The sequence below is a fragment of the Vigna radiata genome, unplaced genomic scaffold, assembly GCF_000741045.1.
Source record: "Vigna radiata var. radiata cultivar VC1973A unplaced genomic scaffold, Vradiata_ver6 scaffold_91, whole genome shotgun sequence".
Lineage (NCBI taxonomy): Eukaryota > Viridiplantae > Streptophyta > Magnoliopsida > Fabales > Fabaceae > Vigna > Vigna radiata.
In genome coordinates this window covers 1,179,786-1,205,166 of record NW_014543115.1, presented here as the reverse complement: position 1 = coordinate 1,205,166, position 25,381 = coordinate 1,179,786, and the positions used below count along the sequence as shown (strand labels likewise).

Sequence of the window (25,381 nt, the reverse complement as noted above, 5' to 3'; positions counted from 1 at the left end):
AAATGATTCAAGAACAATAAAACCAAGTTCTACCTTCATAAATNCAACTTCAAAACACAATTTTCTTCAACTTTTTGACCCAAATAAAACCAAACCCCTATGCTTCCTATGCAATACCGTCCAGCCACCATAATCAAGCACAAAGTCTAGCTCAAAATTTGTTTCCCAACATCAAAAGCAAAATGCTAGAAGAAAATGGCTCAAGACTACAATACCCATGCACCAACTTAAGTTTTTTTCACTACCAAACTTGACAACAACTCCATTTTCATCCTCCAATCCAAGAAACTCAAGGTAAAAACGAGATTACTGCAGCAAAATGATGATAAAACCGAAATGGACAATGGGTCTCCCTTCCACCAAAGAAACCACCATGAAAAAGCAAAGAAAAAGCTTCAAACCCAAGCATTCAACCTTCAAAACGAAAATCTAAAGAGAGAAATGGTAGAGCTTCATTCCATCAAGCAAGAACAAACATTCTTGAAACCAATAGAAGAAGAAAAACGTGATCTTGGTCCGTTCAAGCTCAAAAATGAAAAGGGCACACCAAAGGCTCCCAAGAGAGAGTTCATACATGCAAAGCCAAAGCAAAATGTAGTATGAAGTGTGCTAGAGTTTTTGTCTTGGCAATTGCTACTCAAAATTCTTTCCAACCTCAAAATAGGTGGGGTCCACCTCCTAAAACCCTAGGGTTTTGGTGCCAAGTGTCCCACACATTGGGCTTCTACAAAATTTCCACTAAAAGGGCCCAAAAACACCTAATCTAATTAAGGTTTCTAAAAAAAACGAAATTACAACTTTATTAAAATGGAAATGACTAAATGTTGAGTCTTGAATGATCATCCCACCATCCCTAATTCTCCAAATGATGTTTCCCAAAATTTCCCTGCAACCAAAATACACTTAATCAGCTCAGAAAACCCAAATTAGCACAATTACGAATTTCCAACCAAATTAAGCAGAATTCGAAAAATGGGGAAATAACAGACAATTAAACACAATTCCCTAGTTTATTTAAGTGCAATAAACTAAATATAGTTCAAGAAATAACCACTCATCAGTAATTCCTTGATGAAGCAATACCACCTAGGGATAGGGATAGGATGATCAATTGTTTTTCACTTCTGCTCTATAATGCTTTATTAATTGCTAGGGAAGGCTAGGGATAGCAAGCCAGTAATTAGTAATAGGCTCTTTTTGCCGAGGGATCGGGTTAAGGGTAGGCTAAGAAAGTTGCATGACAATTAGTTAATCAAGCTAATAAATCAAGAGGAGTAAATAAGAGAGAGCGGATAAGATGAAATTNTAAACCCCCAACAACTCCATTCATCCATTGTTTTCTTCTCGTCAATTGAATCAATCTCTTTTGCATGTTTATATTTTGTTCTCATACTCAATTAATTATTTTTTATTTTCAAGTCTTACGATTTTAATTCACACGAACGGTAAGGCCTTTCGAGTCTCTTGGGAAAACGATACTTGGACTTAACATTTATTATTACTTGATACGATTTGGTATGCTTGCCAATCCGTTAACAAGTATCTACGAATGGTAACTGTAGCAATGATTTTCATGCATTCATGCATCATAAGTGTTAATATGAATATTTGTTATATGCATGATTGATGAATGTTTGTGCAACTGATCTGTTTGTATGAAAATTTGATTGCACGAATTTTAATCGATTGTGTTATGTATATGCTCTGTGTATATGTTTCTCTTTTTTAGAAGTACACTGTCATATACAAAGTCGACTATGATTTTAATAAAATTGATTAATCATCTCTGTTATGTGCTCTAAATGTTTTTGAAAATTTGAATGGGCCTTATTATCTGTGGCTTGTTTGCTCGCCCTTATGAGTATTTGTTTTGATAAATTTGTGTGATACGTGATTATCTCAAAATTGTGAAACACCAAACCCTTTTCTGAACCAAGAAGTATCTAAAACTCTTCAGTATCTGTCATGGCCACTTCATCTTCTCGATTTGGGAAGCGTCCTACCCCTTTGGTCAGAGAAGCAAACCCATTTGGCTGGTTTAGTGACGATGAACAACGGACTGACTTCATATGTTAGTGGGGCTTCAAGGAAGTGATCAAGCACAAATGCCTAAGCATCGTCTTCTTTCATGTTGAAGGGTTTATGTTTCAAGAATGACTAGTTAACTCTGGACTAACAAAGTTTGTTGAACTCGAAGGAGACTACTATCCAAACCTTTTGAAAGTGTTTTATGCAAACCTAAAGAAAGAGAGAAACTATCTTTTGTCCAAGGTAAAGGGTATAATTATTTGCATATATGAAGTAGTGTAGAGGTTTGTTGCTGAATTTCAACCAGAAGGATATAAATAACATCATGGCATACCGGGTCTCAACAAGATTGATATCTACAACAACTACTTAAGGAATCCATACATGGTAAGAAATTATGATTCCTTCAGTATTGATCATCTAAGCAAGGAGGACAAGATGTGTGCATCTATGATCACTTGGACTTTGCTTCTGAGGGGTGAAGATCGAACTATACTGCCTGAAGAAGATGTATATCAATTGCATGCACTAAGAACCAAGATTCATACGGACTAGACTTCTGTAATCAATGATCACATGATAAAGGTAGCCAAGCAGAAAGAATATCATTTACCCTATGTTGTATTCCTAAGCAAGATTCTAAGATTTCATGATGTGGACATCACAAATGAAGTAACCATGTGTTGCAACAAGAAGAATGTAATTTAAAATTTTTTTCTAGACATGGGTCTTAAAAAAAGTGAAGATGGCTGGATATTCAAGGATGAATACTACCGTAGTACTGATGAAGTTAACCTTGTCAAAATTGACACATCAAGATATAAATTTAGACCTAAAACAGGATTTGAGAAGTTTGTGGATTAAAAGTTTAGAAGACTTGATGACAAAATGTCAATGCTTCAAAGATCCTTCACAGAACTACATCGAAAGATGGATTGTGCATTGAGAATAAATGTCTTTGGGGATACCTATGTAGATGACTTTGAAAGTGAAAAGAACAGTGCTGATGAGAAGATTGTAAAGTCATTTGATTCAAAATGAGGGTCTTGGGGTCACAGCTTAGAGCCATATTAAAGTCTTGTCTTTGTTTATGTGTTGTTGTTGTGCTCTTATGCTTATCTTGTAATGATTGACAATATATGCCATTCTCTTCTGTCTTATCTGATTGTACTTATTGGTTGAAATTTAATGAAATCATATTTTATATTAATTCAATATGTGAATGATGATTATATCAGTGAATGATTGCATAAAGTAGACTGAAAATCGATTACACTATGTATGTAGGCAACTTGATATATTTTATTGTTACATTCAAATCAGTGCATACTCATACATTATCTGTGTCGGGCTATGAAGTCCTTTCTCTCATTCCCTTTTCATGTTTATTAAATAAGGGGGAGAATAGAGAAAGAAAGTAGTCGCATCAACATCTAGGAGCGTGTACTCAGTGGGAGTACACGAAAAGTTAGGATAACACATAATGAAGGGAAAGTCTCTAGATTCTTAGAAGTTCATGTTAGATGTTCGTATTTACATTCATGTAATATGCATATGTGTTTAATATAAAATTCGTTGTTTATTTTTATGTATTGTTTCTACATTATTTTTATTGATCAATGTGTTCGTTTATGTTTTATCTCAATTGTTGTTCTGTATATTTTAATTGTGTCCACTGATAACAGTTGAAAAATAGTTATTTTCATATGTCAATTTAGACCAAATTACACCCTTTAAGACTTAGAATGAGCTTAGAACCAAGTAAAACTCAATAATTGAGTTTGTCGAGAGTCAAAAGTTATTTTTAGCGATATTATGCTTGTTTTGCATTGTTTTTTAGTGATTTTGATGAAAGTGAAGATTGGGGTTAAAGATGAAGGTCTCAGACTCAAGATAGAGGAAAGAAATTGAAGAAAATAAGAGTCAAGAAACCGCCCGGCGGCAAAATTCACCGCTGGACGGTCCAAGGCGAGGAGAAGGCACCTGGCGTGGGCGCTGGGCAGATTTGCGATTAGAGGAAAACCGCCGGGCGGTGGCCCCATGCCGTCGGGCGGTGGTGCGATTAGGGGCAAACCGCCAAGCGGCATAAGTGTGTTGTCGGGCGGTTGTCCGCTGGGCCTGGGCCTGTTTTTTGTGACGCTCCTAAGCTATAAATAGCCCTGTTACGACTTCATTCTCATTCTTTTGACAGAAGGGGGTGGCCAGACCTAGTTTTTACTCTCTGGAGAGGATCTCTTAAATGCTTAGGCTCCTTTTCATCTTATCTAGGGTTTGCTTTTCCATTCTTCCATTATTTTCACCTAAGTTCACCATGACAATGGTGAACTAAACCCTTTTGTTGTTGGAGGAAACAATGAAATTATTTGAAACTCTCTTTTATTGAAACTCTTGTTTATTTATGTGATTCTTCATATGCTTTGATTATCAATTGTTGGGTTCTCATCTACGCTTAATGTTTTTATCGTTTAACTCATTCGATAACTGTTGTTTGTCTCTGTTGATACGGGAACGTACAGTACTGTGAATTGATTGACATTTGACTTGTTTGTAATTATTTGTTTTTATTTTGTTTTGTTTTATTTTCTGTAAAAGTGCTTCTAGGGTGTGTTTCTTGTGTATGCAGGAAACGATAGACACGAGAAGCAGAAAAGACCAGCAACCTCTCTTGGAAGGACTCTCAAACAGGAGAAGGAGGAAAGTTAGACGCCCTGCAAGTGAAAATTTTCCTTCTCCTGAAGAAATTTTGCACTCTTTTGTTTAGACCTCTGCACAGAATATTTAGGAGATGGCAGACCAACAACCTCCTAGGCGTACACTTGGGGACGCATCCAACATGGTGGGCCCTATGAACTTCAATAGCATAGTTTTGCCTATAGACAATGCAACCAATATGGTTATAAACCCTGCTCTTATTCAGCTTGTTCAGAGTAATCAATTTCACGGAATGTTAAATGAAAATCCATATGATCATTTAACCACTTTCAGTGAGATTTGCAACACCGTGAAGATAAATGGAGTCTTTGACGACAGGGTTAGACTTAGTCTGTTTCCTTTCTCTCTTGGAGGAAACGCCAAAGCATGGCTGCATTCGTTCAAGGAAGGCACATTTAGAAACTGGGATGCGTTGGTAGCAAAATTTGTGAACAAATTCTTCCCGCCAACCAAGATTAATCAAGGGATGTTAGAGATCTCTGCCTTCAAACAAGGAATGGAGGAAACTCTGGGTCAAGCATGGGACAAATTTAAAGGCTTGCTAAGAAAGACTGTTGTCCACGGACTTGATAAGACTTTATATCTACGTGCCTTCCTGGGGGGCCTCCATACTCAGTCTAAAATGATCATAGATGCTTCTGCTGGAGGCAGCATAAATACCAAGACTGAAGATGAGGCATATGAACTGATTGAGAGCATGGCCATGAGTGAAGTGGTACACAGTGAGAGAGGCGCGTAGAAGGGAGGACTCTTACATCTCCCTGCTAATGATGCAATGGCGGCACAAAATCATCTCCTGACCCAGAAATTGGACAAGCTGGCAAAGATCCTTGCTGAATTTCCAATGGGGGTAAGAAACGTTTCTCAGACTCATCAACTTTGCAATTTATGTGGTGAAGACCATGTCAATGGTCAATGTGCTTTTCCCGAGGAGTTGCAGCATGATGTTAACTACATGGGAGCCCAATTTCCGTATAAGCAAGATGCCTTCAACCAAGGTAGTTCCAGCCAAGGTTGGAAGAATCACCCTAGTGTTGGGCAACATCAGAATAATTCTTCTAGACCAGTAGGAGGCTTTCGACAGCAACAACCATCACTTTTATGGCAGCAAGTCAGCAGCTTGACAGAGACAGTCAGAGACCTCAGTGATCGATTTGATAAATTCTTCAAAGTCTATGAGTCTCAGCTAAATAGTGATCAAGCTAGCTTCAGGTCACTGGAGACACAAATTGGGCAGCTGTAAAAAAGAATAGAGACCACAGAAAAAAATCAGTTTAGGGCTAATACTGATGTTAACCCTAAAGATGAATGCAAAGTTGTTTTGACAAGCCATAAAAGGAAGGCAGACTAGGAGCCAATTGATTTTGAAAACAAGGAAAAAGGAGATGAGGAGATGGTGGATGTTAATGAAGTCAATGAGAAAGGAAGCAGTGAAGATGAAATTGAACTCACTGATGAAGAAGAGGATCCTGAAGAAGACATTATTGAGCCAGGAAGGGAAGAGGAAGTTGAATTCACTAAAGAAGAAGAGGAGTTTGTTGTTCAACCTCAAAAGATGAAGCATCCGCCTAAGGTAGAAGATCTAGGATGTTTAACAATTTCATGTGTTCTGAATGGGTGTGATGTAGTGGAAGCCATGATAGATTCTCGAGCTAGCATTAATATGTTACCCAAGCATTTCTTAACAAAGTTCAGAGAATTAGTGCTGAAACCATCTAGTGTTATTGTGACGATAGCAGATGGATCCATGGCAAAACCAATCGGTAAGGTGGAGGATGTTATTGTGCGAGTGGAGAAGCTTTAGTTCTTAGTTGATTTCATTGTTATGAATGTGGAAAATGATGAAGAGATTCCTGTGATTTTGGGAAGACCTTTCATGGCAACATCCAAGATGCTTATTAGTGTCCATGATAAAAGGATAATGATGAGATATGAGGAATATTTGTTTCTCTATACTGGCTATGAGGAGGAAGAGGTCAGAGTAATAAGGAGAGCCGGACATAAGAAGCCTGAGAGAAAAGCTGCTTCTGAAGATAACACATCAGGTATTGTTTATACTGACGGCTGTAATGTTTTGCAGGTACCTGTGAATCAAGAAAGAAGAGTCATCCAGTCCGAACTAAAGAAAGACTCATTCCAGCCAGGCATTAAAGTCATACAATGGACAGGTCAAGCAAGTGCGAAAAAGGAAGCTGAGGATCCAGTGTACTGGAGACACCGACAAGAAGGATAACACGTGACATTGTTGGGACAATTATAATTTGTGTAAATTTTAGTTTTAGTTTTATGTTTTTGGAACTTGTGAATTTTTGAATTTTTGGAACAATTTTTGGGTGGCATCTACTGGGGGATGCCAAATTTTGTGGAATCACTGGAGAACACAGGAAGGTACACCTACTGATGGGTGTTGGAAGGATTTGCACTTACTGACAAGTGCTAAACAGGTTTGGGTCAGGCTCGCGACGTTAAACAAGCGCTACTAGGAGGCAACCTAGATTCTCTCTTTTACCTTTGCATTTAAATTCTTATAATAGGTTGAATTTTATTTTTCAGTGTGTATGCTTGGCTTGAATACTTTTTCTGAAGATGTTTGACTGAATGATTTGCATGATAAGCCTATTTGATGAGGATTTGATGTGGATGAGAATTGAGTTGCAATGCATGTTGATATACTGTGAAATAGATGGGTGATGACTTATGATTGTGGTTATGATGCTAAGCAGGGTGTATGAATGAATATTGTGTGAGAAAGCATGTTGTGTGAGGTATTGAGCTCCAGAGTTTTCATTGTTGTATGCATTGTTCACAAGAAAGCATGAATGATATTGCCTTAATCTTGATGATTGATTGAATTACATGTGAATGTCATATGATCAAGGCCTTTTTTTAGAACCCTTCTCTATCCAAATTTTCACCCAAAATGCTTGAAAATGTTATACCCTTTTTGAACCTTAGCCTTAACAGAATGTGAACCCTTGTCTTGAAATTTTGTACCTTGAGTTGGGATGAGCTTAATTGTTTGTGATGAAAAGGTTCAAGTTTAGGGTTGATTGGGGGAAATTGGAAGGCACTTGAAAAGCATTGAGCTCAAAAGTTGTGAAAGAAAAGTACATGAGAAAAAGAAAAAGAAAAGAAGAAAAAGCTTGAAGATGGGCTCAATGCAAAAGAAAAGGGAAAAAGTTGGGAATAAGTGAGATTGGTAAGAAAGAGAGTTGTACTTAAATGTTGAATGTCAGGGTAGCTCTCTTAACTCAAGGATTTTGTATTCCTAAAAAACCTATTCTTCTTGTTAGCCCAACCTCATTACAAGCCTTGGAAAAGTCCTTTTGATGGCATTTGCATGTAAGGATTTTGGTTGTTTTAGATGAATGACAATTTTGTTTCATGTGACTTGTGAATGATAGAGTGTTGGAGTGTTACCCTAAACACTTGAGTGATTGAGTGAAACACTTGCCTGGTGAGCATTGCTAATTTTCATGATTGAATCTTTGATTAGTGGATTGACCATTCATAAGGTGTACCATTTGTTGAGTAACTTGTAAAATGAACTGAATTGGAAGCATGTGTGCATCTTGATTTGACTCCACTGAAAATCTGAAGTTGAGTAGTTCTTGTCATGTACTTTACAAATGTTGAACTATTGGATGAATGAGTAGAAAGCCAAGCTTTGTTTTGTGTGTTGTTTTGTTTTGTTTGCTTGAGGACAAGCAAAGTTCTAAGTTTGGGGTTGTGATAACGGTTGAAAAACAGTTATTTTCATATGTCAATTTAGACCAAATTACACCCTTTAAGACTTAGAACGAGCTTAGAACCAAGTAAAACTCAATAAATGAGTCAGTCGAGAGTCAAAAGTTGTTTTTAGCGATATTATGCTTGTTTTGCATTGTTTTTTAGTGATTTTGATGAAAGTGAAGATTGGGGTTGAAGATGAAGGTCTTAGACTCAAGATAGAGGAAGAAAATTGAAGAAAAGAAGAGTCAAGAAATCGCCCGGTGGCAAAATTCATCGATGGGCGGTCCAAGGCGAGGAGAAGGCACCTGGCGTGGGCGCTGGGTGGATTTGCGATTAGAGGCAAACCACCGGGCGGTGGCCCCCTGCCGCCGGGCGGTGGCGCGATTAGGGGCAAATCGTCGGGCGGCATAAGTGTGCCGTCGGGCGGTTGTCCGCTGGGCCTGGGCCTGCTTTCTGTGACGCTCCTTAGCTATAAATAGCCCTGTTATGATTTCATTCTCATTCTTTTGACAGAAGAGGGCGGCCCGACCTAGTTTTCACTCTCTGGAGAGGATCTCTTGGGTGCTTAGGCTCCTTTTCATCTTATGTAGGGTTTNCTNTTCCATTCTTCCATTATTTTCANCTAAGTTCACCATGACAATGGTGAACTAAACCCTTTTGTTGTTGGGGGAAACAATGTAATCTTTTGAAACTCCCTTTTATTGAAACTCTTGTTCATTTATATGATTCTTCATATGCTTTGATTATCAATTGTTGGGTTCTCATCTGTGCTTAATGCTTTTATCGTTTAACTCATTCGATAACTGTTGTTTGTCTCTATTGATACGGGAACGTACAGTACTGTCATGAACTGGTGAAAAATTCCTTGATTAAGCAATACCAACCTAGGGATAGGGGGTAGGACGATCAATTGTTTTTGCTTCTGTTCTTAATGCATTATTAATTGTTAGGGGATGCTAGGGATAGTATGCCGGTAATTAGTAATAGGCTCTTCTCGCCGAGGGATCAGGTTAAGGGTAGGCCAAGAAAGTTTGCATAACAATTAGATAATCAAGCACATTAAACACGAGGAGTAGATAAGAGGGAGCGAATAAGATGAATTTTTTCAACCCCCAACAACTCCATTCATCCATAGTCTTTTTCGTCAATTGAATCAAATACATTGCATGTTTATTTTCTGTCTTTGCATCCACAACAATTAATCTTTTTCTACAAGTCTTACGATTTTGATTCCCACGAACGAGCCTTTCGAGTCTCTTGGGAAGAACGATATCGGGTATTACCGATTATATTACTTGCACGATCTGCTACACTTGTCAGTGAGTCAACATCCACTAACCTACAAGAAAAAAAAAAGATGTAAAACACACAAAAAGCTACACACACATAAGACTCAAGACTTTGCGCTGAACTAAGAAAGATTATATATCGTTTAAATGTGCATTTATTAAACATAAAAAAGGGTGAGATTGTTAAGACAAAATTATTGATACGCTTAAATGCTCTCATGTTTTGAAGTTTAACCAAATAACATTATACGAAATAATAATATGGGAATACCATAGGAAGAAATATAAGACTCGGAACTAAATCCCCAACATAGAAAATCCTTAGGAAAACATTGAGGATTTTAGGGAATAGAAAAACAACTAAGTCAAAACACCCAGACGCAATGCTAAATGACTACTAAGTCAAAAGCCTCTAAGAGAGTTTATGTTAAACATGTAAAGTTTATCATACCCAAAGGGTAATTAGTTTAACTCTCGGGAATAATGTCAAGACAATGTTGTTGACAAAAACATCCTAAAAGAATAAAACTCAAAACACCGAAGAAAACGCAAACAAATGATAAACATTATTGATTTGGGAATGCAAAATCACATAACGCGTTTACATCAGTCTAAAACGATACCATGAGCTAAACTATCACTTCGTCCAACAATAAAGTCTTTACTCAACGCTTGCTATCTTTAGAAGAAAAGTTTATTGTCAAATGTTACCTCAACGATAGGAAATAAAAAATCACTTTGTTTTTTTAGCAAGCATTAAAATAAATTAAATACTTAATGTTTAAAAACAACAAAAGTAATAAGAGAAAAGATATATCTGTTGCATGCATAATTTACTATATTCTTTGCAGATAACCTACTGTATATGCATCCATAAGCTCAAAATAAAAAATATCAGAACTACACATCAGAGACAAAAGAGATATTCACAAAATGTTTTTCACTTGAAGTGGTGTCTAAACGAAAGTACAACCTACTTCAAGAAAACTACTAAAAAAGAATGTCGGCTAATGGCATACTACCTAACAAGTCCTCTCCATTGTCCTTTACTTGAATTTCTTTATATTTTTGTATGAAATTTAGCTTGGATGGAGCATGGGTCACTATAAATACTCAGCTGCACCACTGAATATTCAATTTTGAGACAAATGAGAAATTGATTTTCTGAACTCTAGAAATAATTCCTCCTTGAAAGTCAAGGCTAGAGAATCATAGGGATCCTCCTCTAGCCACCTGTCAAGCACACCTTCATTTTCTCTCATTTTCCATTTTCCACTTGTCTTCCATATCAGATTCTCTGTCCTCCACTACAACAAATTTCTCCCAATCAACAAATGCTTTTTGCTATGTCAGTGTTCCAATTCACGCTTCCTTGCCACATATTCATTTATCTCTCGAAGCATCATTCTCGAGCCACATCTCATTCTCTCACAAGACCCTCAACTTCATTTCTCAGCATCAAATCACATCAAAGTTCATCATCTTCACGAACCTCCATTGTAAGTTTTGCTATTTCCCCTCTCTAAACCATATCTTTTAAATTTCTTGCAATTTCTCAGTTCAATCAATGTACCACAAATCCTTCTCTAGGGTTTACTTCTTCCTTTTGCCTTTTCCTTCATTTTTGACCGATTAAATCCATCTTTGCACCGATTAAACTCCTTTCCATCAATCAATCTCACATTTCAACAGATTAATCGGTTCACCTAGGGTTTTCTTCATGATTTAGCGTTTTTCACTGTTCGTTTTATTGTGTTTATCAGTTTCTTTCGTCTTCTACAACCAAACATTGATCTTACGTTGAACAAACTGCGAGCTAAGGTTTTCTAATATTTTCCTTCTATTCCACTCTCGATCTAGAGCTTTCATTCATTTTCGTTATGTTCGTCAATGGAGAATGCCTCGAGGAGCTTCGAATTTAGCTCGGACCGATCTACTCCATCAACTCCTCGAAGCGTATTCCATCACCTGCTCTGATATCTTGACTTTAACTAATGGCTGCTGTAAACGAAGAAAGAGAAGACACCAAAATCTAGACCAAGAGCTTAGTCTAATGGACACTTATCCAAGAGCCTTTAAATAGAAGATCATTCAAATGAAGAATCAAGATGATAACATACAAAAATAATATTCATCCTTTGAGAAGCGTTCAAGAGAAAAGCATAGAAAAATCTCAATAGAGAGGGAATATTTGAGCAGAAAAAGAGAAGAAGAGAAAAAAAGAAAAACAATACTCTCAAGCTTCATTGTATCATTTTCTTACTAATTGTAAGAAAGAGAGAAAGAGAAAAAAGACAAAAACATGCGAGTGTTTAGACTGCATTGTAATGTAATTACATACTTTTTGCGAGAATAATAGTTTGAACGACTTGTAAGCAATAGTTGATTATAATTCTGAAGAGAATTAAAACAGTTGTTGAACTAAGTTGAGCTAAGGAAATCTAGGCAATGTTCCTTAGTACCAAGAGTGGTGTGAATACTCATCCAATGTAGGGTAACCAGAGGTTATTCGCTAACTTAGAAAACTAGGAATGGTGAGAATACTCATTCAGTCTAGGGTAATAGGAGGTTATTCACTGATTGAGAAGGCTAGGAATGGTGCGAATACTTAGCTGTAATCTCTATGAAGATTATAGTGAAACCCTCTATGGAGGAGACAAGACGTAGCTTAGATGGAGTGAACCAATATAAAATTATTTGTGTAGTTGTTACTTTTATCTTGACTTAACGCTTTTCTTTTAAAACTTGCAGCTTTGATTTAATCTCTACATAAAAGAACCTTCTACACGAAATGTTTATTATTCAATTAAGGAAGTTCCTACAAACACTACAATGTACACTCTGAATGACATGTAAGAGAAATTATCTTTTATAATCATTTACTAAGTGGAGTGTCTAGGCATTTGTTTGACAAATCCAAAACTCGACTAACATGCTATATTAGATGGGTTGCGAAAAGAATTTTTCCATTATCAACCCCTCCCCCACCCTTCTAGTGTTTTTTAGATACTTCAAAAAGGTTATTGGATGGTTAGGGAGAGTCAACCTTGAAGATTGATCTTTCTTTTGATCGTGTGTTGTTTCTATTGTGATTCCATATCTGAAAAAGGGGTTCTTGTTGTGCATGTAATGTTTCTTGTCTGATTCAAGAAACTTGGCTTATTTGTTTTCTTTGAAAGAAATTAGTTGTAAAGAATTTTGTAAATTGTGTGTTAATGGAAATTCAAGCTCAAGTTGTATTGACTAATTGAATGTAGCTCCACCCCCACCCCCGCTCCATCCCCACCCCCGCTCCATCCCCTTTCCTTTCTTTGCCTAAAACCCAACGACAATGTTATCTTGAGATTTATTTATTGTTGACATGTAAAACCTCATAATTATCGCATGTTTACCATTACAATAGTATATTAATCCAACCAAGCATTAATTTTCCTTTGGACTAATTAATATTCGCATGGATGAACATAATTAGCATAAACATTTAACATTTCTCATAAACAATCTACTCAAGATAGGTCACTTTGGTGACATTTTGATTCAATTAGCTCATTTATAATGCTAAACTACCATAATTTGAACCTTTATGTACCAAATTCAAATAAAAATAATAATAAATAAATAAATAATCAAAATGTGTTTCACATGAATTTGGAAACCACTAATTTTAAGAAACACCTTATGCATACTCATATAATCTCAATATGTGTTAGAAACCCAAATTTCACAAATTTCGAAATCACACACAAAGAGTATGGGTCGGCTTTGATACCAATTGAAGGAAATTTCTAGCATATATAATTGGACATAACCTCATGCATTTATGAATATAGATCCAAAATGCATAGTATAATCATATATTAATCTTTAATTAACCCATAGTTTAATTCATGATGGAAAAGAATGCAGAAACTTACTTGGGTTTGCCATTTGGGACTTGGTAATGAGTTTAATCACGGATATGTGATCTTCCAAATGTAAATGGCCTTAGACACTACTTTTGATATCTTTCCTAATGAGGATGAAGAGAAAACAAAATTCTAACACAATACATAATGCTATCTTATCTACAAATGGGAACCATAACATACTTTACAACTATTGTTAGTCATATTTTATATTTTAAAAATTCTAATTTGGCCCCTCATCAAATCATAATATTACTTTAAAGTATCCACACGATAACCTTTCATGACAATTATGCCATTAATTATAAACTTAATATCAATAGATCAAATTATAATTTTAACTAACCACATAATGGTCTTAACATATTTAAATAATATACATGTGATCCAAAAATTCTAACATTTAGAGGTTTAGGTGCAAAAAAAATACATCTTGTGAGCTTAGGTGTTGTTAGTGCTTATGGGAACATGTTTTATGAGTACATATTTGTGTCCTCATTTAGTTTTTAATTTTGGATTCTTAATTGGTTTTTGTGCTTTAAAAGATTGTCTTAATTAGGATTTGTTAAAATTTGGTTTATTGATCATGAGATATAAAAACAAGTTAAAAATAGCTTTAGTTGCATACATATTCTTTGGATATTTTGAAGTGGTTTACTACAATTGTAACTAAATTAAGCTAATGGAGATGCGAAAATAAATTGGTTAAATCTGCCTAACACTTTAAAGATAAATTCAAGAATAGAAAACAATCAAAATCACAAAAATCCAAGCCAAACATTGCATGAAGAAGGCAAGAAAAACATGAAAAACATGAAATTTGGCTAACTCAAGAAAAGGAAATGAGCAACAAAAATTAAACCTTGCCATTTTCTCTATTTTTTTTTCTACAAAAAGGACTTTATGAAAAGTGATAATTTGGGGAAATTGTATATTTAGATATTTTATTTTATAATTTTAAATAATTATGTTATTTAACTATATGAGTAAACATCAAAAAATAATATTTGTCAAATCTTTACTAATCTAGCAAAGATCTTTTTAAATATTTTTAGATCTCCAAAACAGTCTAATATATTTTGAAGATATTAGATTGTTTAGAAGATAATTGAAGGGAATTACATTATCAGAAAGAATATTACAACAGAAAAGCTCGAAACAAAGCAAAATCCATTTTTTATATAAAAAGACTTAAGGAAACACATTAAAGCAACTTAAGAAACCTTTGCGCGACCTAATTTCATTCTCTCCACCATCTTTCACATTTTCCACTATCTCTTCTTATACTTTTGTTATTTTTACATTCCCTAGAGTTCTAAACCTCAAGGGTTGATTTTATTGTAATTTCTTAACTGGATTTTTAAGTTAGATGAATAAATTTATTTGTTCTTTTGATTCTTGTTCTGATTTATTTTTATCTATGTTTTTGGTCTATAAATCAAGTAAAAGTAATGGTATTTACATTGTAGTAAGTTAGTATGACGTTAAATCTATATAACATAATAATCATGAGTCAAGGGCTTTTAATTTTAATTGAGAAGTTACTTTAAGTAAAGTTAGAAACTTTCGTATATTAAATGAGATTTTACCAATAATTGAGAACTTAGTTTGATTAAAGGTAAATTTTTTTATTAGAATTAATCACGAAATCACTTAAGTTAATTACTTTTTTACATTATAGTAATAGACATCATTAAGCATAATAATATTTAATTGAGAGGTTACTTTTATTAAATGCTAAGTGTGCCAGCAAAATAATTAAGAAGTTACAATGATTAATTTGAAATCTTAGGCAAGAAATCAATGATAATAATCTTTATAAAACAAGATGAAACCTATTTTGAAAAATCATTTTAATCAACCTATTTTTTTAATTATCATTTTTATTTCTTTTTTATCTTTTTCTAATTTTATTTCTTTGATGTATTAGTTTGTTAAACTTCTTAAACTATTTTGAAAAAAAAAATAATGGAATCAACCTATCGACCATGATATAGTTACTTAAATTTTTTAAAATGTGTTAAGATTAATTACCATACATTTGAAGTATTGTTCAATTTTTAATATAAAATTTTGTTGTAATTTTGTTCTTAAAAAACATCACTTCTGATATAAAATTATTGAGTGTAATAAAAAATAATAATAATAATAATAAGTGTCTAAATTAAATAGTTTCAACATATAATTAAACTTTTAAATAGACAATTATCTTAAGTTACAACTTGCATAATCGATCAAGATATAATTTATAAACTCAATATTATTTATTTTAAATTAGATGAATACCTTGGAATTATATTATTATAAAGTTTAAAATATAGTATTATTAGAAGTATTCAATACTTTTAGACATAATAAATTGAAATGAGGATAGATAATTAATTGATGTTATCATAAGAAATGATTTAAAAGTCATTCACAATTTCCATAAATAGAAATCTCTTTAAAAATGAAGACAGAATCATCTATCCTTAAAGAAAAAGACATGTGAGTCTAAGTCTTCGTTTGATACTTTCTTTTTTCTTGATTTTCTTATTTAAAAGAAGAAAAAGTTTACTCAAATACACATATAAAGAAAAATGGTAAAATGTTAAAGAGTTTTATTTAAGAATGGAGAAAATAATATTTTCAAAAATAAGTTATATATCACATCCTCTTTTAAAATTAAACTAATTTATATGAAATAATAAAACAAAAATTTATTCTTAAATGAGTTTTAAATTAAGCTCTCGAATAATTTTTCTTTCCTTAAGTAATCAATATGGCTTTCTCACTATTGATAGAGATATTTTTTTCATGAATGCTGGAATCGATGAAACCGTATTGGCAAATATATAAAGTAATAATTTAAGTTAATAAATATATAAAATATACATAATACATATCTTAATTACTTATTTTTAAGTGTGTGAGTCTTGACGGTGCATATATTCTGACTTTAATTTTTGACCAGTTGCTTAATCGTGTGATTAGTGCTCTAAATATTTATTATAATTGAGATGGGTTATTCTGATATTCTAAAATTTCATTTTGTGTAATTAATGGATCGTAAGGGTATATGTTGTTATAAATTATAATTTATTTTAAAATTTTTAATTTAAAGTTTAAAATGTTATTAGTGCAGATATTAGAGGTTAATTGAAGGGTGATTACACTAGTAATATAGATGACATAAACACATATATTTGTTTTAAGACATGGTTGATGAGCAATTATAATAATGCATATTTCGAACCCTCCATTTGTCCATTTGCATTCCTCAAACCCTAAAGGAAAATGTCATTTGCATTTTTAATTACAATGATTGAAAGTTGAAATGCAGATCTAAGCAGCATGCTTGATGAAAATGCCAAGTTTTCAAGATGATTACGTGGCCTCTCACTATGCAACCTGATGCATGCACTTAATTACTTATACAATTTCATTCATAATTTTTTATTCACAATAAGAAATAAAATATTTTCATCATCAAAGTCAGCATTTCATGTCACTAAACAAAAATAAATATTGTAATATTTGGACTTTCACTCTTGAAAAATAAATTAACTGTTAATTTGAAAAATAACGGTAGTCATTTTCTAAAAAAAAAACAATAGTTTTAATTAAGTTTAAAGTTTATGATAAATTTTAGTATCTTTTAATTGAATTCTTATTAAATTTTTGTATTTATTAAGTACTATTTTTTTATATCTTTCATTAAGTTAATAGTTTTTATTGACTGATAATATAAAGGCTTAATATTCTTAATGGTCTCTATTTTCGTCAAATTTGTTCATTTTGGTCTTCATTTTTATTTTGTTCAATGTTATCCTAAAGAATGTAAATTTTGTTCAATTTGGTCCTTTTTGCTAATGCCGTTTAAATAGTTAACGACAGACAGTCCAGGTATGCACAACAATGTTGAGATGACATTTAACTACTGTCACGCCACCAAAAGTAGAGTTTTGTGGCACCCCACCCCAAAATTAGGGTTCGACATTTGGGGAAACCTTCCTGCACCTGCACCGTGAGAAGAAGGAAAATGTTGTTCGCTTTGCTTAAGTGGAAGATGATTTCGCGAATTGTGTAACTCATGGTAGCCTGAAGAAGACGAACATAGATGTGTAAGAAAGCACTCATGGTGGCCGATGGAGGCAAGCAATGGTGTGATTCTAGGTTTCTTTGATTTGGAATTTTTCTGGATTTGGTTGTGGTTCTCTGTAGGTTGGAGAAGATGATGGCTCTAGAGCTTTGCACAACGGGGACAAGGATTGTCGCGCTGACGATGAAGCTCTCGATTTGGATGATTCATGGCTGATGCACGAGAATGAAGATTCAAATGGAGTTTGAGATTAAGGTTTCGTGATTTTGGGGAGATTGCAACTTTGATGGTGGTGGCCATGGATGTTGCGCGTGATGGCTACCATGGTTCTCTACAGGTGCGACTTCACGACAACATAGTGACTTTGGACGATCTCTATGGCGACGGTGGCGTTAGAGTTCGGTGGCGGTAGGGTTCGGTGGGCTGAGGTTGAAGAAGATGGTGATGTGGTAGTAGTTAAATGTCATCTCCACACTGTTGTGCACACCTGAACTATATGTCTTAACGATTTAAACAACATTAGCAAAAATGACCAAATTGAACAAAATTTACACTTTTTAGGATAATATTGAACAAAAAAAAAAACATGGGACCAAAGTGAACAAACTTGACGAAAATAGAGACCATCAAAAGTATTATGCCTAATATAAATGTTATTTTATTCGTTAATTTATTGAGTTGTAGTCACATATTATTTTATAATTTTATAATAATAAAAATTGTATATTTTAAATGTATATTAAATTTGTTTTAATACGATTAATAAATTCATATTATTTAAAAATTAATGTTAAAGATAATTTGATTATTTTTTGACCTTTCAACTCTTAAAAATATCTTTTAAATATAAAAATCAACTTTAATCATTATAATAAATAATATTAAACTTCATTATAGTTTTGTCTTTAAATTGTATGTCAAATAATAATAATAAAAAGAATGAATATTTAAATTATTGTTTATCTAGACTCTTAAACAAGGTCAAATTATTAAACATGGTATAAATAATAATTAACCTTAATGATTTTTGTCAAAATTGGAAAGAAAATATAATATATGATAGAAATAAATAAGATTAAGCCCTTGTATATATTATTAATTTTGAGATTAGTGATGTAATCGTTTTTGTTTTCGTGGTATGGAGCAGTTCACGACATGTGGACGCTTCTAATGAACTGAATTATCATCTGTAGCTGACTTGGAACTTTCCCTATTTAATTAACCTTTCAATTTAATCATTATGATATTTTAATTTGAGAAATATTTGTAGTATATTATCTCACAAACTCTCCACCACCCATCTTTCTTATTCGATATTTAATGGAAAAAATATACCCAAGTTTAATCAAAACACAAATTACACTTGTTTATTTTATGATCTTAATAAAAGATACTTACATTCTCTAATTTTTAAATCAACACGTTGCAATATTAAAATTTTATACTTTCACCCACCTATAAATACATATAAAAAATATGTTTTCATGATGCCATTGTTTAAATATAAAATAAGTAAACATTTAAAAAATATATAGACAACTATTATTATATTTGCGTATTTTAGTAACTGTTAGTTTAAATAAAATAAGACGATGAACCTTTAAAAAAAAATAGGAGACAAATGTTTATATAAATATTAAAGGGAATTTTCAATTTAATTAAATAATTTATGTCTCACTTATTTAATATTTTTCTGTAAAATTTATCCATCAATAATAATATTCACACGCACAATAGAAAATATTATTTTATCTTACGTTCACTTGAATATCTCGTGTTAGCCTAACGTGAATTTGAGATAATATTCTTCGTTTCATGGGTATAACTCTTTTTTTTTTACTATATTTCCATCAATTTTGCTGTTGTAAAGCAAAAAGAGAGGAAATGTGAAATAGTTTGATCGAACTGTGAAAAAAAAATTCATCTAAATTGTTCGAGAAAATTTATTCCCAAAGATATTATATGTATTCTGGAAATTTTATTTCAAAAATCTTATTCCAAAAAGTTTAAACGAGAATACATTTCATGTAGTCTGAAAGTTTTGTTTTGAAAATTTTGCTTTAGAAATCCTATCATTGAAATTCTAGATAGTGTGTTCTGAAAATGTTTGAAACATGTAATCCAGGTCACTTTTATAAAGTTTAAAATGGTCATTTTGAAAAGTTGGAGGTTCATCAAGAAATTGTTGGTGTGCATGAAGTAAAAGCCTAATACTTTCCTCACTAATTATTTGTAGTTGGACAGTCATTAAAATGTTAAGGGCGTTAATGCATCCACCTTCCCAAACCCATCCTCCACCTTTTTTTTTTTAACTTTTCATTAATTACAAAACTAACCTTTTTTATTTTTCTTTTTTACATTTTTAACCCTCCTAATAAAGTAACCCTAATTTTACTTTACTTTCTTCAATTTTACTTTCTTCAGCTTTCACTTTCACAGACTTGAAACAGCCCCACCTCCCCTTCCCTTTGCATTCTCAACCCCACGTTCCACCTTTTCTGAAAGTTTTCAACTTTTGTAGTCAACTCTTCCTCTGCGGCGGTGCGGCGCGGTGGTGCGGCGCTATGGTGCGACGCGGTTGCTTCGTTTCATTTCTGCCGTCTACGAGGTTAGTTTTCGTTGCGCATCTCTGTTGATTTCTTGCTTTGTAAATGTATGTGATTTAGTGTTTAAGACTGCATTGATTTATGCTCTGGTTGTGCGCCATTGTTAGTTTTGCTTGGTTTCATTTTGGTGCGATGATGTTTCTGGTAGAGGTATGTACGTAGGAGGAAGAAGACAGACCTTAACGGATGTCGAACATCCGTCGACGGATGTCGACATCCGTTTAGGGCCCAATTTTTTATTTTTATGTTTTTAGTTTATTTTATAAGTAATTAATTTTTAACTTTTTATTTTCTTACGTATTTATTTTGTTTTAATTTTTTTTTGTTTTATTAGTTTATTGTATTTTTAATTAATTTATACAGTATTTAAATTTAGTATTGTCACAACCAGAAAATCGCGACGGGACGACGACGATCCAAAAAAGAAAATAGTTTTGAAAAAGAGATTTGGAGTCGCCACCATAGTTTATTCTGGAAAACTACGGAAAAACCATAAAATGATAAAGCACGGTCCACGAAAACCAAAGATTGGGTTCGGGAGTCCGTTATGCGTAGGGAAGGTATTAGCACCCTACAACGCCTGCNCGAAGGNAGTACCTTTAATCAAATGCNCGAATTTAATGTGGTTTGCAAAATGTTTAATTTCCCCTAAAAAATAATACTATAAAGAAAACAAAATATTTTTTTTGTGTTTTTTGTGCCCGACAAGGATTGACCTTGCTCCTACGTATTCTCAGTTGGACTGAGAAATCAGGGTTACGTAGTTCTTTCTGAAAGATTGTTTGTTTGTTTGAAAATGAGAATGTTTTTTAGATTTTGGCATTTTTTATATAAGAAAGGGAAAAGGTTTTCTAGCACAAGGACGATGCGTGCGATCACACATGTGCTTAAACGCTGAAAACAGTTTTTATCATTTTTTATGAAAAGAAGAAAAGGTCTTGGCACGAGGACGATGCGTGCGATCACACACGTGCTTGAACCTTTAAAACATTTTTTGATTATTTTTATGAAAAGAAGAAAAGGTTTTGGCACGAGGACGATGCGTACAATCACACACGTGCTTAGACCTTTAAAACATTTGTTAGTATTTTTATAAAAGGAAGAAAAAGGTCTTAGCACGAGGACGATGCGTGCGATCACACACGTGCTTAAACCTTTAAAAATATTTTTGTTGTTTTTAATATTTATTTAAAAAGTAGATAAAATAAAATAAATAGGTAAATAACTAAATAAAATAAAAAGTGGAAAAATAGAAATAGGTAAATAACTAAGCAAAAAAAAAAGTAAAAATAACCTAAAAATTGAATGATAAAATTATAAGAAAATAATAAGTAAAAGGTGTGGTGGTGCTTAGATAAAAAGATGAGTGTGCAAACTAAATTAATTATTATAACAGGATGGGCCTAAGCNCAAGTGGAAAGGGGTGGTGAAATGGAAAACAGGGGCTGCAACCCTCCTTTGATAAAAAAAAAAACTGACTGGGCCTAAGCCCAAGTGAGGTGGAGGTTCGACTTAAAAGAAACGGGGGTGTCAGGAAGAAAAACATTTTTCTCTTTGTTGGTTTTGGTTTTTTATTTTTTTTTTACTTATTTTATTTTTAAAAAAAGAAAAGGGCCATGGCCCAAGATTCCCATCAGCAGAAAAAATAGGGGTTCTCTCCCTAACCCTCATTCCACGGAACTGACCCAGAGACACCAATCTCTCCCCATGAACGCCAAACCCTAGAGGCAGCCTCCTCCATTCCCGTTGTTCGTCTCCCCCAACCAGCCGTCACAAACTGCAATCCACGGCGCCGCCGGCGTCTCCCAGCGTCGCCAGTGCTGCCGTCGTCTTCACCCCCGACCAAATCTGCCACTACGCCGTCCGACCAGCCTTGGCTTCGCCGGCGCCACCACACCCTTCGAGAGAGAGCAGCGATTTCACATCCTCCGCCACCACATGCACACCGTCGTCAACCTGCTGGGCCAGCCACCATGACAGAGCCCCTACTCCGTCCAAGGCGCCGCCGGTGACCAAACTACCGGAGCTGCCGCCAGCACCGCTCCCCTTCTTCCTCAGTTCGAGAGTTTCCTTTCTCTTCCTCTCTTGTTTTTTGAACGCCACATGTTGATTGATTCCTCTGTTGATTGGTGTTTCGTTCACTGGGATTGGAAATGTTGGAGTNTGTTTATGGTTTTCGTTCTGTATCTATTGCTTANAGGGTTAACCACTTTGTTGGTGGCTTGAGGTGAACAGAGGCAAGAGGACTCGGTTTCATTNTCTGATTCGGTTTGTGATTGCCGTGATTGATTCAAGGTGTTCAGATTAGTTCTTTTCTTCTTGCAGGAAAAACGACATTGGAATTTCGGTAGAATAAATCANGGTCGAAGATGATGATNGGATTATGTATGNGAGACATTAGTTTGCAGGTTTGTGATGAGGCAAATCTTTGTTGTTAGTATGGGTGACAAACAGTATGCAGTANCGAGAATGGATAGGGAAAGANAACCAGGATATGTATGNGGCGTGCAGGACATTCAATGGCAAACATATATGCGCANTAAAACATACATAAGCAGTAAAGTACAAAGGCATTCTAGCAGCTTTAGATATTCAAACGACAACCATACATAAGCGGCAGAGTAAAAGACNTTCTAACAATGATTGTGAAATGAGTTTACTCGTTTACCACTTGGAGCTTCTACGGTTGCTATGACTGGATATACGAAGCTAGTGCTGGAGGTCCAGGGGTCAAGAGCTCTATGTGATGGTTCGGTGTTGATGGCGAGTCTTCGATGTTTGGTGNGGTGNTGGAAGTGAATCCAAATGGTCCAAGGCTCTCTCGGGCATGGTCNATGAACTTCTTNTTTTTTCATGACTTTCCAAGCTGGATTGTAAAGAATCTAGATTGTAATGGCTTTGGGGTTTTTGGTGGATGAAATNTGGATGCTGTTGGAGGTGAGGAATCGAAATTGAAAGGGGAATGTGGTTGAGGTTAGAATGTTAGGATCGNTTTGGTATGGTGGGAAAATCCTCANCCATTCCCTTTTTTCTTCCTTTTNCTGCTATGAGATTTCTTCAAAGTCACAGGCGTGTCTGTCCAATGGTTGCTTCCTGCAACCCAGCCACCTTCTCTGCTCTCATGTTCTCATGGACAGAGACGATCTTTCCGCTTTTNGTAGTAAGCCAAAGATAGTGTAGGTCTGTCTCTATTGCGTCCATGGCCGAGCAAAATATTTGCACCCAAAAGGAGACAGCGTGCAAAAACGANAAGGATAGCAAAGTTGACCTTTGTGATTTTACTTTTTCCTTTTCATTTTTCATTTTTTCATTTTTTTGTCAGCAGTACAGTGGAAATAATTATATAAAAATATCCCTTTCTTGAACTTAAAATATAAAAACGAATTAAAAAGAAACAACAAAATAAATAAAATATGAAATCAAAATACATTAAAGTAAACCGAAAGAAGAAAGAAAATAAAAATAAAAATAATACAAAAATGNAATAACATAAAACAAAATGAAATACAATAAAATAAATTAAAATAAAATGAATTAAGATAAAACAAAAAGAAATAAGATAAAATAGAAATAAAAGAAAAGAAAACAAACAAAAGTCACCTTTTTTTTGAAAATTTGTACGAACATTATCTTTGTCCTCCTTTTTTTAGTTTTATTACTTTTTATTAACTCTAAATATTTTTTAACTACCCGGAAAAAATTGAGTATTGACAGCTGGCCCTCTTTACTTAGATTTTACTAGATAATATGATAAACAAAGTTTTTATATTATCATAGTAAAACATAAGTAAAGATAAATATACTAATTTCGTCCAGGTTTCAAAGAGAAAAAGGGAAAATAAAAACCAACAATGACGAAATTCGGGAAGGAGATTACAATGCAGCAAAAAGCTTGACCAATGCCAAAAGAAAGATGATTCACCAAAACAGAAACCTGGACTTGACCATTGCATTGCAGAAGGCCAATATCGCAGAAGAAAAACTTAAACTTGACCATTGCAAAGCAGAGGGCCAAAATCACAGAAGAACTTGAGCTCAGGGTGCCAGACAAAACTGGGCTTGGTGGCCAGTGTAGAAACTGGGCTTTGGGGCTAGTGATATTGGGCTTATGGGCCAGGCGAAACTGGGCTTATGGGCCAGTGTGGAACTGGGTTAAGGGCCAGTGTAGAAACTGGCTTAGGGGCCAGTGTAGAAACTGGGCTTTGGGGCCAGTGTAGAAACTGGGCTTAGTGGGCCAGGCGAAACTGGGCTTATGGGCCAATATGGAAATTGGGCTTTAGGGGCCAGTGTAGAAACTGGGCTTTGGGGCCAATATGGAAATTGGGCTTTGGGAGCCAGTATAGAAANTGGGCTTTGGGGCTAATATGGAAATTGGGCTTGTGAAATTTGAAATTGCCAGATGAAACTGGGCTTGGGGGCCAGGCGAAACTGGGCTTTTAAAATTTTGAAATGGCCAGATGAAACTAGGCTTTTGAAATTTGAAATTGCCAGATGAAACTAGGCTTTTGAAATTTTGAAATGGCCAGATGAAACTGGGCTGTTAGGGCCAATGTAGAAACTGAGCTTAGGGGCCAGTGTGGAAACTGGGCTTTGTGGGGCAATATGGAAATTGGGCTTTGTGGGCCAATATGGAAATTGGGCTTTGTTGGCCAATATGGAAATTGGGCTTAGGGGCCAGTGTGGAAATTGGGCTTTGTGGGCCAATATGGAATTTGGGCTTCGTGGGCCAATATGGAATTTGGGCTTTGTGGGCCAATATGGAAATTGGCTTAGGGGCCAGTGTGGAAACTAGGCTTTGTGGGCCAATATGGAAATTGGGCTTAGGGGCCAGTGTAGAAACTAGGCTTAGGGGCCAGTGTGGAAACTGGGCTTTGTGGGCCAATATGGAAATTGGGCTTATGGGCCAGTGTAGAAACTGGGCTTAGGGGCCAGTGGAAACTAGGCTTTTGAAATTTGAAATTGCCAGATGAAACTGGGCTTTTGAAATTTTGAGATGGCCAGATGAAACTGGGCTTTTGAAGTTTTGAA

General features: G+C 34.6%; 1 protein-coding gene across 1 annotated transcript; it reads left to right on the top strand.

The window, feature by feature from the left end:
- Nucleotides 1–6,133: 6,133 nt before the first annotated feature.
- On the top strand, nt 6,134–6,544 carry LOC106753069. Its single transcript, XM_014634854.1, has one exon. It carries the CDS (start codon nt 6,134–6,136, stop codon nt 6,542–6,544), a length of 411 nt encoding a protein of 136 aa, XP_014490340.1.
- The last annotated feature ends 18,837 nt before the right edge of the window (nt 6,545–25,381 follow it).